The sequence below is a fragment of the Podarcis cretensis genome, assembly GCF_951804945.1.
Source record: "Podarcis cretensis genome assembly, chromosome: 1".
Lineage (NCBI taxonomy): Eukaryota > Metazoa > Chordata > Lepidosauria > Squamata > Lacertidae > Podarcis > Podarcis cretensis.
The window spans coordinates 88,146,568-88,163,780 of record NC_137170.1 but is presented as its reverse complement, the minus strand read 5'-3'; the positions used below and the strand labels follow the sequence as shown (position 1 = coordinate 88,163,780).

The 17,213-nt window shown below is 46.7% G+C and overlaps 1 protein-coding gene across 2 annotated transcripts; it reads left to right on the top strand.

Moving 5' to 3' along the window:
- The first annotated feature begins 426 nt into the window (after nucleotides 1-426).
- Nucleotides 427-16,320, top strand: LOC307212266 (uncharacterized protein). Of its 2 annotated transcripts, none has more exons than XM_079969389.1 (3): nucleotides 427-1,023; nucleotides 13,891-14,051; nucleotides 14,842-16,320. In XM_079969389.1, the coding sequence occupies exons 1-3, from the start codon at nucleotides 585-587 to the stop codon at nucleotides 15,133-15,135; spliced, it is 894 nt and encodes a 297-aa protein (XP_079825515.1). In that variant the 5' UTR covers nucleotides 427-584; the 3' UTR covers nucleotides 15,136-16,320. The 2 variants fall into 2 exon arrangements, with proteins under 2 accessions (XP_079825515.1, XP_079825514.1); XM_079969388.1 differs by having other exon boundaries at nucleotides 14,824-16,320.
- Nucleotides 16,321-17,213: the final 893 nt, after the last annotated feature.

Genomic DNA, 17,213 nt, shown 5'->3' with positions numbered 1-17,213 from the left:
ATAAGGATTGAAGTTGTTGGGCTTTTTTAATGGTTGAAGTTGAGGGGTTTTTTTTAGGATTTTACCCCAGGAAATAAACTGCCACAGAGGCCGGATTAAACAGACTGGCGGGCCGGATTAGGCCCCCGAAACGGACTTTGGACATGCCTGAAGGGTTCTGCAGTAAATGCACTGGGTGTGAGCGCTCCCTCTTCTAAAGAAGCCTACCCTTTTATTCAGGCTACTTCAGAACTGCCTTCCAAAGTGTGCTATTCATGACTTGGGCAGCAGCTCCTGATCCGCAGCGGTATGGACAAAAGGGCCGGGAGCCAATAGACAGGTGGGGAGGAGATTTCAAACAATTGCCTCGCGTGTCAGTCGAGATCGGAGGCGGGAGGGAAAGGAGGAGCGACCGAGGAGAAGTGGCTCCAGAGGAGGGGGCGAGCAGGTGCGCGTGCGGGAGCGAAAGCCTTTCCAAGCTTCCGACCCCGCGCGAGAAGGAGCCTGGAGTCTGCCTGGCCGCTGAGAGGAGGAGATCTCGCCCTTGCGACGGCGTGCCGAAGGGGCTTGCCGCTTTCCCCAAAGGCTCCTGGGGAGAGGGGGCCATGATGCAGAAGGCCATGGAGAAATCTCAAAGCTTCCGCATAGACGCCCTCCTGGCTGAGGAGCCCCCGCGACCCGCGCAGAGCGCTTCCCCCGAAAGCTCGACGGGGAGCCCGGGCTCCTGCGCGCGGAACGAGACGCCCTCGCCGTGCGCGCCCACCATGGTGGCCCCGTTGCCTCCTGCCGCCTTCATCCCCAAGCCCGGCTTGTTGAACTTTCCCCCTCCGGGACTGGGCGGCCTGCCCGCCATGTACCCGCCCCCTCTCTACCCGATCTCGGCTCTGGCCGGCCAGCACCCTGCTTTCGCTTACAGCGCCGCCTTCGCCCACCTGCCTCAGCCGGGTCCGGAGCACTTCAAGGCGTCCGCCGTCGCCGGGGCCGTCCCGCTGGAGCACTGGATTCGCGCGGGGATCATGGCCCCCCGCTTTCCCGATTTCCACGGTGAGTAAGACCCCAGCTCCGGAGCCTCCGGTAGCCGGGAGGACACCGTGCGCCCAGGGCGCATGGCGAAAGTCTCTCCAGGGCCACTGGTGGAGCCCAATAAGCTACGCCCGGGAAAAGAAACACATTCCGGTATATAGCGCGATCTTCCTTAACTGCGCGTTTCCTCTTGATCCATTTCTACTTCTGGAGGGGTCAGTTTCTGCTTCTCGGTTGGGCAGGTAGTAGGAGCGCGCGGGAAAGGTCATGGCATCTTGCGAAGACGTTATTTAAAAGCGAAAGAGGCTAAAAACGACACACACATCCATCAAAACAAAAACTGTGGGTAAAGATTGCAGGGTGTGCAGTGGCAATCACTGTCATTGTGGCTGTGGACAGTAATCACTGTCACAAGATGTGGCTCTCGCCGCTGGCTTACCAGGTGGTTAAAAGGATACGAGTCCGTCCTCGGCTCCTAGTCACGATGGCTGCGTGCTTCTGAATGACACTTTCTGGAAGGAGATTTCTTTCCCAGAAGCGTCTGTTGAAGCGTCTGGTGGGCACTTAGGGTGCTGAACGGCGGGACTTTGATCCGATCCTACAGGACTCGACAAATGGGTTAAGTCCATCACAGCATCCCCACCTGCCCTCACGCGCTGCTTATCAAAACCGAGCTTCAGCCTCTACCATTTGAGGCATGAATTGCCCACAGTCATGGAATCTGTTTATAGTTTAGGCTATCTTAGAAAAAAAAAGTAAGCTGGTTTTTCATGTAGTTTAGCAAAATTATTAATCGCACCTGTGGCGTGCACGCCTAGAGTACTTGTACCCTGGATTTGTTATTTGAACCCATAGTGCTCTCCCAATAACGTCCTGATAAGAACGGAATATTTATATCAACTTTTGGGATGTATTTTCCCCCGACCAATTTTACCTAGTGAAAAGACTGGTATCTGTGTCCTCCCCCCCCTAAAAAGTTCTTAACAGATATTTTGAAACGTTTAACATCCTCCTTCATCGCAACCTAATCTAAATGACACATGTTAGCTCTTCCTAGCTTTAAAAAATGGTTATTGAAAAAAAATACACTTGGAGACACCTTTTAATGGTAAGAGCAATTCGACACTAGAGCCAATTGTCATGGAGAGGGGAAAACTGGGGCTTTTCCTTCGTGAAGTCTTCGAGCTGGGCGCTTCCGCCATCTGTTGGAGGTGCTCTAACTCTAGGTTCCTGTTTTGAGCTGGCAGTTAGACTAGGTGACCCCCGAAGCCCCCAACAGCGTGACGTTCAGCCTGCTCTTATGTGTTCCCGTTGCTCAAAACCAAACCACACTGCATTCAGTGAGGCTGATTCCCAAGTAAGCCTTCGCAGATTTAATGCTTAGCTTTTTTTTCTACAATATCGTCCCTCGACTTCTACATCCCAGTTAAGCAGAAGTGTCTAAGACATGAAAGTGATTTAAACTGTGGTTCCAGGAATCTTGCTTTGGAGAGAAGTGAAGAAAAAAGGGAATTGCTGTCAAGAAAAAAAGGGAATAACGGTGCACTCCTCCTGCACATCCCTACTCGAAAGTAAACCCCATTAAATTCAACGAGGCTTCTTCCCCGGGGAATGTGTACAGGATTGCAGCCTAAGGCCAGAATTCTGGTCTCTCAAAAAAGGAGTCAGATTTCAGAATGGGCGGGTTAATGGCAGTCTTCAGAGGCTGTTAAAGATTAACCTGGAACCTCATGGTGAAGATAGGGTAAGCAATCTTACAAATAAAATAAAATAATAAATAGGGAGGGGAACTCAGGTGTACTTAAAGTAGTTGTTGACATTACTTTAAAATACTATTAAAAACCTTAAAAACAAAGCAAACCACCTCATTAGCAACAACGCCTTGAACTCTCTCGCGCGCTCACGGAGAGTCATTTGTTTCTGACACTTCTACAAATAGAAAAATAAGAATTTGAAGGAGAAGGCTAGGCTAAAATTTTTTTTTCCTGACATCAAGTTTGATATGGGAAGGGAACGGCTTGTCATAAGAAGCATGCAGTCGTACCTGTCGGAATGGGTAGTTGGAAATGGTACAGTCCAGAGGTAAGTTTGGGCATAACCATCCCATCTGATGCTTGAGAGAACTAGGCATATATTTCCGGCTACGTTACTGAACCTGCCCCCCAAGTACGTGCTTGCGTGTGTGTGTGTGTGTGTGTGTCGTTCTGGGACAGCGTTTAATTATGTGAGTCCTCGCTCTGTGTAATGTGGTAGTGCCCAGAGGAAAATTTACCACAGAGGAAAATTTACCACCCGCTTCTATTGTTGTGATAACTAGATCTGACTGCTCCTGAATGAAAATAGCCAGCTGTCTTAAAGTGGTCGGTTGGAGAGGGCGGAATGTTCTTTGCCTTCCGTAGGGGCCTTCTGTGGTCCTCAGCGCATTTTGCGGTGCAGTCCCAGACGTGTCTAGGCAGTGGCAAGCCTCACTGAATTCAAGAGGGCTTACTCCCCCATAGTAATATTTTGATCCTAAAGACTACATTTAGGCAACTGGAAGTCGAACACCCCGCTTTGGGTATTTATTCCTGCCGATGGATGGAATGTGCTTTGCTTAAATCGCTCCAGACACCGCTTCGAATGCAGACAGTCTATGTTTGGGAGTGCTTCATACCCGAGCGCCTTTTTGCCTAGGAGACAGAGAGGGGAGCTATGAAGGAGCCTGGAATCGACTATGGCAAGACTCCAGGCTTCCCCGCGGCAGGATTCACCTGTTCAGAGGCATTAGGCAACTGCGGTTGTGATATTTTATTGCACCCAAACATGGCTCTAAGGCATAGTGACGGGGTGGGGTGGGGGCTGAGCTGAGCTGAGCCAAGCCACCTCTGGAGCCCTGCTGTCCTGCCGGCAAGTTTTCCCACATCAATCACTCGACCCCGGGCAGGGGAAGTTGTAAAAGGTTTTGAACTTTAATCCGCCCAAGGTCTCCGGGTACTTAGGCTGGAGCTGGCGGAGGGCTGGTGCAGTTAATTTGTTACCAACGGCGGAGAAAAAAAGAATGTCTCTGTCTTGTCAGCTGGAAGCAGGCGACGCAGACAAGCGAAGAAAGAAAGCGGCAGCTTTTGCGTGTGTGTTATGTTGCGCTATTTCTTCATCTTCTAAGCTCTTTTTCTCGGAATGCAGCTTACAGGTGTGCGAGATGGGTGGGGATGGCTATCCCCGCCCCATCTAAATAGTTGGTGTGAAAGACACATTCCGTATTCCTTATCGGAGATTTTTAAGATGCCAATTGCAAAGCTGTCCACCTTCAATCTGACCACTGGCTTCTCTTTAAAAACCTAGGCGATTTTATAAGGCTTCCTAACTGGCTGAGAGGCTAAGTGTTCCATCATTCACATTTCAGAAAGTCTGCTATACAAAAGAAATAGAATCCTCGCAGTTTCGAAAAAAATTATGTTGCCCTTCAGTAAAGAACGGGGCGGGGGGGGGGGAGGTGTTGCCAGCGTCTGGTCGCCAAGAGCCAAATGAGAAAGCAATGGGGATTTCGTTTGAAGAAAAGCAGCAGCAGCGACTAAACACCTTGATAAACCTCGTTTAAACACTGAATTGGTTATCAGCTGAAAAGCATTCCTTATTAATTGAGCAGTGGATTAATAAAACATCTTGACAGGTCCATCAATTAATACATTGGTCGATATTAACGTTACACTGTTTCACTTTCAACGGTAGTATTTTAACTACATTTAATAGGGCGGTGCATTTAGTTATGATTGCGAATGGTTTAAAATTCTGTGCTCGATCTCAACATAGAAAAAAACCCATGCCCCTAAAAAATGTCTTCAGATAGTAAGATAGATATGCCCCAAATATCAGTTCCATTCCTTAAAATTGGAGATCAATTGATCCAGTATCTCAATAAACCACTTTGATTTCCTCTTTCTCCCTCTTCCCCACCCCCAATCTCATTCCTTTACATTTTCAATTATTATTTTCTGGAGTATTTTTATGGTGTCCTTTAAAACACACACATGGATACTCCAGATTCTTGTAGCAGGACAAGAAGGAAAGGTTGCAGTCAGTTCTCAGATTATGGCTCAGTTTATGGCTGCAAGGGATGAGCGCATACCACCTGAGCCCACCAATGGAGCTGGGATGCCGAGAGGGGTAGCCTTATGCCGAGAAGGAGCCGGTGGTGCTGGTGGTTCTGCTCTCAGTTCTAACTCTTTGTGTTTGTAGCTCGCTATGTCCCTTGCCACAGACAGCAGACAGAAAACAATATTAACTGTGCAATCCTATGTGGGTTTAGGTAAAATTTATGTCTCCTGAGTTAAACGAAGATTACTTCCAGGTAGGGAGGTTGAGGGTCGTCCCGTCAGGCTGAAATCCTGTGCACGCTCCTCTGAGATAAGCTCCACTGAAACACAATGGGACTTCTAACTCGGTATAAGAGAACCTGGCCACTAAACCTGCAGCTCAGATATTTAATCTCTCAGAGGTCAATAGCCCTTGGTCGCCTGGACTGTGGGAGCTGACCGGGACGGGGATGTGGTGATGGTGACTGCCCTGCCTTCATGGTCTCTGGATCCCCAGCTTAGCAGGGTGGCGCTTGCGATTGCCCTCCTTCCTTCTACCAGCTCTTATTTGCAACTATTTAAATCACAGAGATGGTTCTGAGTTTACAAAACCAGGTTAGTCACTCGGTTGGCAACACGGGTGTCTACGTGGCAACCGGCAGGAGCATTGACTGGCGTCGCCTCAAACTCAGAGGTTTCAGCTTGAGGCAGTTCACACGTTCAGCTGTGACAGCGAGCGAAGCACCTGCCGTGCACGTGTGAATGAATGGGCCCTTTGGCGGGATGAACGGGTGAACGGCTTCTTGCCCTTTTTCGGGGATTACTTTCATCTGCCTGGACATTTGGGTAGCGTCCCGGATCTCGCGCATGCCGCTTTGGACTACCTGGTCATGCAAGATAAGCAAAACTAACCAAAGCTAATGGCCAGGGCTCATCGGCCAATCTGTTCCCACTCTTTTCAAGCGGGAACGTGACGGGTGGTGGTGCTGAAGGGTCCCAGAGCTGGAGACCTGGAGGAAGAGGAAGAGGTGATAGCGTAGCTCCGCAGCTGCCACTTCCCATCAGAGGAAATTGTTCCCGGAGCAATTGTCCTTCTTTCTGCTCCAGCGCGCAAGGACAAGCCTTGTTTCACGCCTTGTTCTCCGGTCAACGACGCGAGACGAGTGTCTGCGGCTTATTGCATTAAAGGAGGAAGACCCGGCAGAAGACTGGTTAGGTAGCCAACCAGCCAACTACAAAGAGCCTTCAGGGGCGAACGAACCGCCGAGATCTGGCAATGGCGCAGTTAGGCAATCTTCGACTCTAGAGCCGCCTCGCCAACCTGTAGCCTCCATCTCTGGTCATCCTTGCGCATATCTCCGCGCTTGCGAGTCTCGTTCGCAAGCGCAGAGAATAACTCAACAAGGGAAAGAGCTTTGACAGGGAGATCTAGCGATGTGATTGCCATGCACGTATGACTGGGCCATTTGACAACTCGGTCATGTAATGGACAACCACAACTTTCCGAGATGGTCGCTCGATCAACTGAAAGTCGCATCCGCGCGGGTTATCTTCTGCCTCAGAGAGGATGGTGAAAGCCTCAGTTTTGGCCCGGTTCTTACTGCCCCCAATGATGTAGCTATGGAATTGGGAGATGCTCCTCATCACCTGCAAACAAACAGGAAGACATTCCGACTCTTTGCCCTTTGAATGCCTATGATAATATCCTACTAATTCATACTCGGAGTACACCGAGCGAAATCAACGGACGATAGGTTAGTTACTTAGAACTACCGCTGGGTATTACCCGCGGAAAGGAGACTCCATTTATTCTGCACTTTGGGGGGGGGCATATTCATTCATACACGCAAGCCACTATTTTAAAGCTGCACTTAGGGAGCAAGGTGCGCGTGTGTGAAAACGCCATCAGTGTGAGCAGTAAAGGCATCGCTACACAGGCATCACTAAGGTTCTCGTGAACTCCATGATGTTTGCCGCTCCTGGATAAAGGCGCTTAGGAAGGCCACCCTGTACACGTTTGCTCAGAAGCAAGTCCCACACTCAGTCTGTGATGGGTCTGTCTCAAGAGCTGTACGACATCGGGGAAAAGATTGGAGAACAGGCATCACCCTGCCCCAGTACTGTACACTGTACTTAAAATCTACCATCAATGAAGGGAGAGTCCACAACCTTCTAAGGGAAACCGTTCCACTGTCAAACAACTCTTACTGTCAGAAAGTTCTTCCTGGTATTTAGTCAGACTCTGAACACTCCAAGGACATTTAAAGTCCCTCTGAACTCAATATGCCTCTTTCTTTCTTTCTTTCTTTCTTTCTTTCTTTCTTTCTAGACCTTTTGTTCATCCGTGTCGGGTCATCATACCGCAGCTCCAACAGATGTGCGCCATTTTTTTAAAAAATCGTCTCATTTTTACTTTACTTAAATTAACAACAAATACAAAAAAAGCAATATCCAGCAGCGTAACTGAGCTACGTGCCTTTCAGCTGCAGATCCACGTGTGCGCCGATTCCCCCTTTCCCCCAGTTAGGATTAGCTCTGTCTCTGCCGCTGTGCTGGTTCTAACCCAAACGGTGTCTCTTCGTGAAACACGAAGGGAAAAAAGAGAAAAGAAAGAAAATGTGGGTGGTTTTGAAGAGGCTGTGCATTTGAAGAGGCTGTGCATTAGGGGCTTCCGTACATTAAGGTTGAATGCACCCATCAATCGCTCCCTTGATTTAATATGTTCATTAACTGTGATTTTAAATAGGGAAGTTTATTCCCATCCTAAACTGCGTCATCTGCGTAGCTACGGGCATCCTTGTCAACAATTGTCCTTGGGAGGCTAGCAAATCAGTTAGCTGATGGATTCCTGCCGCCGCCGCCCCGGCCAAAACCTGCGTATTAATTATTTCATTATAAACGCCGCAGCCGGTGCGGTTTTAAAGCGGCTCTGGGTCGCTTGTGTTGCTGAATGGTCTTCCGGGCGACATTGTCATTCAGATTTGTTTGCCTGGACCTAGCCTCAAGGAATTGTTATCCAAGGCTTTTCAGTGCAATTCCCGACCCCCTCCATATCCCCTGAAATCCGATTTGGGGGGCGGACGAAAGGAGGCGAAGCAGGTTTGTCTCAAGAGCGCAAAATCAACGTCAGTTGTGCAACCTGGACTTGCCAGCCTGTGGCTGCGTGCACGCGAGACCTTTAAAGCACATTCGAAGCGCATTTCTTTCTCTTGGAAGTGAGCCCCGGTTCGGTTGAATCAATGGGACTTACTCTCCAGTAAATGTGCATTGGATGGATCGCGTTGTTCGTCAGGAGAGGAGGCTTTCTTGGCTAAGAAAGTGACCCCTTCAAGGTCCTCCTTGGGCAGATTCCTGAAGCGTGGCTCCCTCCCTCCTCACCCGCACAAACAGGAAAGGACGAAGCGCAGGAGGTTCGTCCTCAAGGCGCTCCGCTGTGCTTTCGTGGTTTCCCAGCGCGAAAGGATCGGGAGCGAATCAAACGCAGTTTTCAGAAGTGTTTGACTGGCAAGGAGATGGGGGTGGGGACGACGACACGACGTCCGTAAACTGTGAGCATATCATGTCACTGTTGTTGTCTTTGAAGTGCCCAAAGGAGAAGATATGCAAGGAGTATGAACCGTGTGCAAATCCATAGCGCAATCCCATGTTGCGTTTCTAACACCTCTATTTTTCTCTCTCTCTCTATATCTCTCTCTCCACACACACACACACAAACACACACACCAAGTTTTCGTGTTGGATTGATATACCGGTACAGTAGTTATACGTATTTACTTACTTATTTCTGTATTGTTTTGCTCAGCCTCTTTGGCAGCTAGCAGCAGGGGAAACTGTGGGCATGCATGTATGCATAGGCCTCTCCTGAAGATATGCACCCCAAATTTCCAGTTTCAAAGCAAACAAGACCTAGATCCGCATCTAAGGCACGCGCCATCCCCAACTCGGATACGTTCCGTGGAGAGAGCAGCAGTGAAGCCGGATTGGCTCCTATGAATTACAACTTGGTAAAGCGAAGCCCGTGCCTGACTGTCTCATTCGGTTTGGCTGCCCTGTGCCGAATGTTGTGGGTTGTTCTGTCATCAAGTCCTCGCCCCTGTTCTGATCTTCCAAGATAATCCAATTCAGGGAATATGAGTGTTTCATAGCCCAGTACCATTTCTCCGCAACATATCTGCTGCTGGGCTCTTCGACTCTGATATGTTAACGCCACATGCCTCCCCGGATTACCTTCTCTAGGCCACCCATTTGATAACTAGGGGATGCTCTCTCTCCCAGCCCTCTGAAGGTGAGCCTTTCATCAATAAAACAAACCGGGAAAATAAAAACGAAACAGCAAATGCGCAAAACCATGAAACAGCGATGGCATCGCAGGCAGCCCGAGCTCCCCTTTTCCACAGGGACAGGGCAGCCTCCAGAAGATCGCGCGTACCAGCTGGCATATTTGGCATCCTGTTGGCACACCCAGTCAGGCCATTCAGCCATTATTATGCCAAGGTGTGTCCTGCCCTGCGCGGCTACTGTAAAACTTGCAGACAGCCGACAAGCAGAGGTGCTTCGGGAAAACGTACACTTTAAACATGTTGTTGTTGTTGTTTGTTTAAATTTGCATACCTGCCTACATGCGTAGGTCTCAGGGAGGTTCACAACATAAAATTACAACTCTCCAGGAGAAATTTTAGCACGTTACTAATATCAGTTGTCCCCCTTTAAAGCCTTTGTTTATGCTCGTTCTTGCTGTGTTTAAAATACTTTTGGTTTGTACACCTGAAAAATAAAAGAGAAACAAAGATGCCTAGATGATCAAGATGATTATTAAAAGAGAAGTTGTGGTGGGGTGGAGTTTAATATTTTAATAACGACGAACTCCAATAAAAATAGCATATTGCAAGCAGGTGTGTTGTTGTTTTTAATATGGAGGGGTTTCTCTTTCCTTCCACAGACAAAGGGCCAATAATAAGTCTATGTATTAACAGTCTGCGTTAAGCATAAGGTGCTGATTTGCTACATTTCCAGCACCTGAGTTAATGGGCAGTGGCAAATAAAAAAAGGGAAAAAGCAGGAGAATATTTTGATCTTAGTAGTAATTCACATTTGTTTGAACAGAACACAGGAGCATCTTTGACATCCTGGCTCCATGTGAAAAGATGTGAGTCTTGCTGTGGCGTTTTTGTTAACCTCCCCACCCCCCCCCCATATGAGGCTGAAAATCTAAATAGCACCCCAACCCCATGGTATCAAAAAATAAAATTAAAAAATAATCTGAAAGTTCATTTTGAAGTGCCTCTTACTGAGTTCAGTAATACTTACCGGTATTCTCTAGTAAGCGTATTCAGGATCGCAGCCTCAGTCACAGATATGAGAAAACTGACAAGTGAAACGGGACATTCTAGTGAATTTTGAATACTCATGAATATTCATTTCCACTTTATCATTATCTGAGGCACATTTGTTTTTGTTTTTTCCTTATGCTTGATAGTGCTCCTTTCGAACTGCCTTGCAAGGGTCTGTTCAAATTGCCTTAATGTTTCTGTGCTGCTCTCCAACATGAAAAATGAATAAAGAGAAAGAAAGCTGGGCAGTTCTCCAGTCTGCAGAACACCTAGGAAGTGTATTTAATTTCATATGAATGCTCAAAATATGAACAAGAGGAAATAAAACATAGCATCCTGGTGAAACATGACTTCCCACTGCTGCCACCCACTTGCACACACACTCCTACTCCTCTTCCTGGAAATCATCTGCATTTATCTGCATCCATGGAAGACACCCCCTGCCCTCATTTGCATCTGTACATCTAGATTGTTGGCATATTTTATTTTTTTTCAGAAAACAGTTGCCCTTGTAGGTTCTCACTCTGACTTGGGATCCCACCTTCCCTTTGCATGGTGACAGTCAAATAGGCATCTTCAAATGCGAATATGTTTTTCCGCATTTTGTTTCAGCTTAAATTTGTACATAATGTACAAACACTTCAGTCCAAGTTAATTAAGATGCGAGTTATACTGCAAGCAATGCGTTTCAATGGACCTACAACTCGACTCCTAGGGTGAGGTGCGTCTAAGCCCACTGAAATAAATGGTTTTTGCAAGATCATAAATAGGGCTGGCTGTTAATCACGACTAACTTTAGCCAGATTAGGGTCATCATCCTTAAATTATCTACAATATCTATATTTTGTCAATTGGTCGATCTGAAAACTGAAATGTTGTACTCTGTTGAAATACTTTATTTTAATATTGAAATGCCCTGGAATTTCCAGACAGCTCCTGCTAACCACCTAGGAGTTTGCTGCAGGAATTCAATCAGGAGGCAATCTTACCCATGTTCCCATAACTTAATTTCAGCATCTTCTTGGCATATACAGGAGCAGCAAGGAGCTCCATGACACAGATCCTTAGGGACAAAGATTCAAAAGTACAAAGCAATCCAAAGGCGGATGCCAAATAAAACGCCTTGCTGGATACTGCCATGCATACATACCTTCATGGTTATGATCAGGCAGGTTAGCTTATTTTACATGGAGGCATTCATTTAACTCAGCTTCTGCAAATTAAGCACCACCTTGTTGACAACTGGGGCTTGGAGATATGTTTCAGAGTATGGGGAAGGGCTATAGCTCAGCAGTAGAGAAACTGCTTTGCATGCAGAAGATTCCAGCTTCAGTTCCCAGTATCTCCAGATAGGACTGGGAATTTACTCTGTTTGAAACTCTGGCAAGCCATTGCCAGTTAGTGTGGACTTAGCTTTATTGGACCACTGGTCCCATGCAGTATCAGGCAGCTTCCTATGTTGCCGTGACAGGGATAGCCAATGTGGTGGCCCTCCAAATGTTTTGGACTACAAATTCCATCATCCCCAGCCAGCATCACCAATGGTCAAGGATGATGGGATTTGTAGTCCATGGGAGGGCAGTGCATTGTCTTTTCCTGCACGATGGGGAGCCTTTTTAGGGGTGTGAGAGTTTCCCTTTAGGAACTCACCTCTTTCGTTTCCAGTGTGTGCCGTGATCAAAGCAACTTGCATGTTTGTATAGAATTCCCACAATGTTTTCCGGGCATTCTGTACCTGTCTGTCCTCGCCCACTTCCACCACTGAAAGTCTGTTCTCTATTTAGTGAAGGGCAGTAAAAGCTAATCCTGGTGGAAGCCCATAAAGTTGATGATAATTAGGGGCATCAGCAGCACCCTTCCTGTTCTGCCTGTGTGGGGCAAATGCTCTCCCTCAAAGCTTCTTTTGTTCAGTTTCCCCCCTCCTTCCTCTATTCAGCAGGCTGCTCTGATAAAGGTTCATTAGTGAGATAGGTGCTCTAAGGCCTCTGTGGAGTCAGGCTGCCTTTATCACCACCTTAGGACAGCTGGAGGTAATTAAATACACCTTAGGCTAATAAAGGAGGTTTAATTTCACCAACGGAATTGATTGTGATTGTTAAAATGAGCACTGATAACATATCAAGCAGGTTAATATCAGTGAGGCAATAAAATCATTACTTGAAGGGAAGGCAGTGGGATCCATGCGTCTAGCTTATGTCTCCTCACAGCATCTGCTGGGCCTCATATACAGCACCAAATGCCACTGCTGGTTAGGGAATACTACCACAGGTGTTATTTCCTTATTGGATCTATGTATGTTTCCAGTGGAATTAATTAGAGGTGTGGTATCTAGGAACAAGTCAAAATAAGATCTATTTATTTTATTTTCAGAGACTTCTATTCCCTGCAAAATAAAAAATAAAAAAAAATCACCAGTCTTTTGGTGATTTTTGGAGGACTGTCTTTGAACAGGGATGAAAGTCTTTGCCTAGAGTGAGGGCAATGGTTTCTGTTCTCACTCTGAACTGGCTTTGCTATGACATAAAGTAGCCAAATTGGATTAGTAACATGAAGGTTATCAAGATGATTGACACTCTGACCAGAACACCACACACCGGATCTCACTTCTTTGGGTAGAAAGAAGTGTCTTGTTCTGCAGAAGAAAGGTGCTCCCATAAGCACTTTTAAGCAAAGCTCTCCCACACACCCCAGTGAGGAGAGCATTGTCTGGCACTGGGCAAGGGAGAGGAGTGTGATGCTCTGGTGCTTGGTGTGCAGTTGCACCCTGAGGCTGGTGTGAAGAATGGAGCTGAGGGACTTTTAAAATTGTTTTTATTTTTTATTCAAAGTTATAACAAGACATATCTAAAAACATATCCTTATTTCCCCCCCCATTTTCCTCCTCCCCCCCCCACAGAATCCCCCCACCCCACCCCCCGACTTCCTTCAGTTCCAGTCTTTGGTTTCTCCAATAATGTTGTTTTTTGCATGTTACAAAGTTGTATAGATCCTCAAACTGTTTAGCTAATTATTATCAATAAAAAAATTGTGAATGTTTATTCAAAACCTGCCAAGGAGTCAGTCCAGTTCGCTTTGTTGGAGCTGAGGGACTGTTTAAGACTTTCTGCCCTCACTCTTCATTTTTGGTCCCCACCCAGTCCACTGGCTGTTTTGGGGCTGAGTAGGAATTTCTTACTTGTCCATACAATGGTCCATGAGTAGGGTTGTTGTTTTTTTAACCTGCTCCATAAACATGCTGCTTAGTTTGTTTCTGTTGGCAATTTTTTAAAAAAGTGTATTGTGTTCCTTTCTTTCTCTAGCTAAGGATACAGCCCAGACCTCCACCTCATTTTCCTCCTCTTTCCTCTTCCTCCTTCTTCCATAATAACAATCTGATTTATTACCATCCAGCAATTTTAAAATATAATATTAAACCAGTTTAAAACAAATTGCACTTACTATGCAGCTGCCCCCTGTAACATCCTTCTGGGTCAAAGTTATTCTTTCTGACTCTCTTTCCCTTTCAGTTGCCCCACAGTCTGGCCTGATGGGCAAGTGCCGCCGACCCCGGACAGCATTTACCAGCCAGCAACTCCTTGAACTTGAGAACCAGTTCAAGATCAACAAGTACTTATCACGGCCCAAGCGCTTTGAGGTGGCCACGTCTCTGATGCTGACTGAAACGCAGGTACATCACAGAGGGGGAGAGGGTGTATGGCCTTCGCAACAGTCAAGGGAACTCTCCTCTTCCCCCAGTACTTTCCCATAAAGATCTTTGCACCAATTACCACACAGAAACGAAAGCTACAAAAGGACTTCTTTGGTATATCATGCAATAAATAGATAGACCAAACCTCTGGGCTCTATAAACAATGTCAACTGTGAGCACACTAGGTTTATTGATATATTTAGGTGTATATCACACACATTTTGTACTACTTAGTGCATACACACTGGAAGGGCAAGGCCTGTAGCTTTACAAATGTCCAGATGAAAACTGCAGGAAATATTGTGGTGAACGTTGATGGGCTACACAAATGTACAGAAAGAAAGTAGCTCCTGTGCGGTGCAGCAAAAATAGGTAGCTTGTTATCAGAAAAAGAGGAGGTGATCAGTCATAGGTTATGGTATGGGAGTAAATCTGGTTCAGGTGAAACTAAGGTATGGTTCCACGTATGGAGAACAGTAGAAGGCACAGTGACACAGACAATGGGAATATCTAGAGCAGCCACCATCCCCTTGATGCTCTCTAGGTGTTTTTGGGCTGCAATCCCATCCTCCCTGACCATGCTGGCTGGAGCTGATCGAAGTTGCAGTCCAAAACATCTGGAGGGCAAGCAGGTTGAGAAAAAGGCTGATCTGGGGTCTTAAGGTTAGGACAGAAGGATGGAAATGCCAGAGTGTTGGAAGAAATCTCCCAACAGAGTACCTGTCACTGTCTGTCTGTCCATCTTACACAGGTGAAAATCTGGTTTCAGAACCGCAGGATGAAGTGGAAACGCAGCCGGAAGGCCAAAGAGCAGGTGTCACAAGCTGAGGCTGAGAAACAGAGGGGCGTGAGCAAGGCCTCTGAGAAACTGCTGTCCAGAGAAGGGCGAGGGCAGGAGGAGGAAGAGGAGAGCGGTGGTGATGAATGCAGCAGCCACAGTGCTGGCACACAGTTCCTGCGCCACAGTGCTGACACCTTCAGCTACAGCCCAGATTCCTCATGCTCAGAGGAGGAAGAGGAGGTTCGAAGCCCTACTCACAGGGAGATGAACTTGTTGCTATGAGTGGACCATAAGCCCAACAAGCGGGGGGGGGGGGCATCCAGCAACCAACTCTAGATCACTGAAAAAGGATTGGTGCCCTCCTTTTGCTCATAGACTAAAAAGACTCTGCCTGGGCTGGTGCCCTGGTGAAACTGTGCCACTTAACTTATGTGTGTTTGGAATATACCGTATTTATCTTGTAATTGTTCTATTAGTGTATTTGGAGCAGGGAGGGGAAGCACACGCCTTGGGATTCTCCTCATGATGGTATAAAGGCATTTACTTCAGCATACTTGCAAGCTGCGATTTGCTTTGCTGTGGTTTCAAGGCATTTTTCTCCCCATCCATGTATTCTGACAAAACCCTTCATGACAGAACCTTTCCACCCTGCAGTTTAATTGCTTCAGACCTCGCTAATGAGGAAGAGAGAGGGCTCTAGATATTGTCTCCACAGTGTTGGCTGGTGAGGAAAAGAGGAAATCCCAGCCTCCTGGGTAGAATCCCTCTCATTGGAGAAATAAGAAAAAAAAGAACGCATGTAGTTGGAGGTAATGAAAAACTGGTCCAGAACCTGACATATTCACAAATAGTTGAAATGGATGGTTTGGGGGAAGTACTTAGGAGCCATTTGGAACATGCTGAGGTTAGAGATACTGCATGGAAGATGGATTGCAATAGTAACCCAGGTAGTAGGAATTAAAAGCCCCTTTTATGGCCATTAGGGGGTTACAAACTGTACATTCTGGTGCTCATATGATGATGCCAGGAAGATAAGCATGCATAAGATCAGGCTGCAAGTAGGAAGCAGATTAGGTTACTTAATATGCTGACTTTCCATGTGTGTGGTCTTCCAGGGAATGAGTTATCAATATTAACTCTACAGGTATTGCTGTGCTTTCACTCAGATATTGTATTGCTTATGCCAGGAGTAGCTAACATGATGCTCTCCAGATGCTCTTGGTCTACAGCTCCAAGTGGTCCTAAGCAGCAGGGCCAATCATCAGGAACAACGGAAATTCTGGGAATGTTCAGGGTGGCAGGAGAAGATATATTGTTTATTAATATCCTTCCTAACTTGCGCTAGCAAATTCCTTTACTTAGCAGAGTGCATTCCCCTTTACACAGCAGAAAACTAGTTGCAAATCCGTGTGAGTTCCTTAAGACACTATGCAATTCAATCTGGATTGTCCACATTGCAATGTGTTCTACTATTTTCCTCGTAAGACCCCTTGAATCCCTCCTAAAAGAATAAGACACCACAGTCTTATTCATAAACAATAAAAAGAAAGTATACTCACAATCAGGGAGAGCACAGTGTGATCCCTGAAGGCAGGCTTAAGGCTTCATATACAAACAGGTTAACCCCACATGTGGGTTGACCCAATGACTGCAGGTAGCAGTCTGGGAAGTTTGCAGGACAAAAGGAAGATGGAAAGCGGAGGGCAGTGAGGCAGCATGCCTTGTCCTTTTACCAGGTCTGGAAAGCTCACGCTCACCCCCCAGTCACATGCAAGGAATGTCCTCCAGGCCAGGAGGAACAGGAAGTTTTGACTGGCTGGACCAAATATTCCCTTGCATGTCCACTCTAGGAAAACAAGGAATGTTGTACTTGACTGCTCTCAGTGGATTACATCCCACAGAAGTTGTGGTCCAATAACATCTCAAAGGCACTATGTTGGGTACTCCTGCTCTACAAAGTAAGAGGACACATGTAATACTGTATGGACAGGGCAAAGTATGTTTGCACTCCGAGGCCCCATGCCCTCACACAAAAGGTGAGGAACTCAGTGGTTGCATGTAGAAATCTGACATAGAGGAAGGAACAGCTGTGGGCAAACAACGCTTCATTCCTTTCCCCCCATAGCAATATTCATAATTCAGTCATATTTTCTCCACATCTAATGTTTATTAGTTCCTCACAATGATACTTAAAATATAAGTGCAAAAATAAAAGAGGCTGGGTGTTCTTACATATCTTGATCATTCTAAGACACCGCCCCTCAAGAAAGAGCCACTTCGGAGACTTGAAACTGTTTTACCTTGGGCAAATCAAAATTAAGTGTGTGTGTGTTTGTACACACCTCCATCCTGATATCACA

What these genes read in the sequence shown, in the direction of transcription:
- LOC307212266 (XM_079969388.1), top strand. Translation starts at nt 585, where the DNA reads ATGATGCAGAAGGCCATGGAGAAATCTCAAAGCTTCCGCATAGACGCC. An exon ending in CCGCTTTCCCGATTTCCACG is followed by an intron (nt 1,024 to 13,890) that starts GTGAGTAAGACC and finishes TTTCCCTTTCAG; the next exon opens with TTGCCCCACAGTCTGGCCTG. An exon ending in TGATGCTGACTGAAACGCAG is followed by an intron (nt 14,052 to 14,823) that starts GTACATCACAGA and finishes CATCTTACACAG; the next exon opens with GTGAAAATCTGGTTTCAGAA.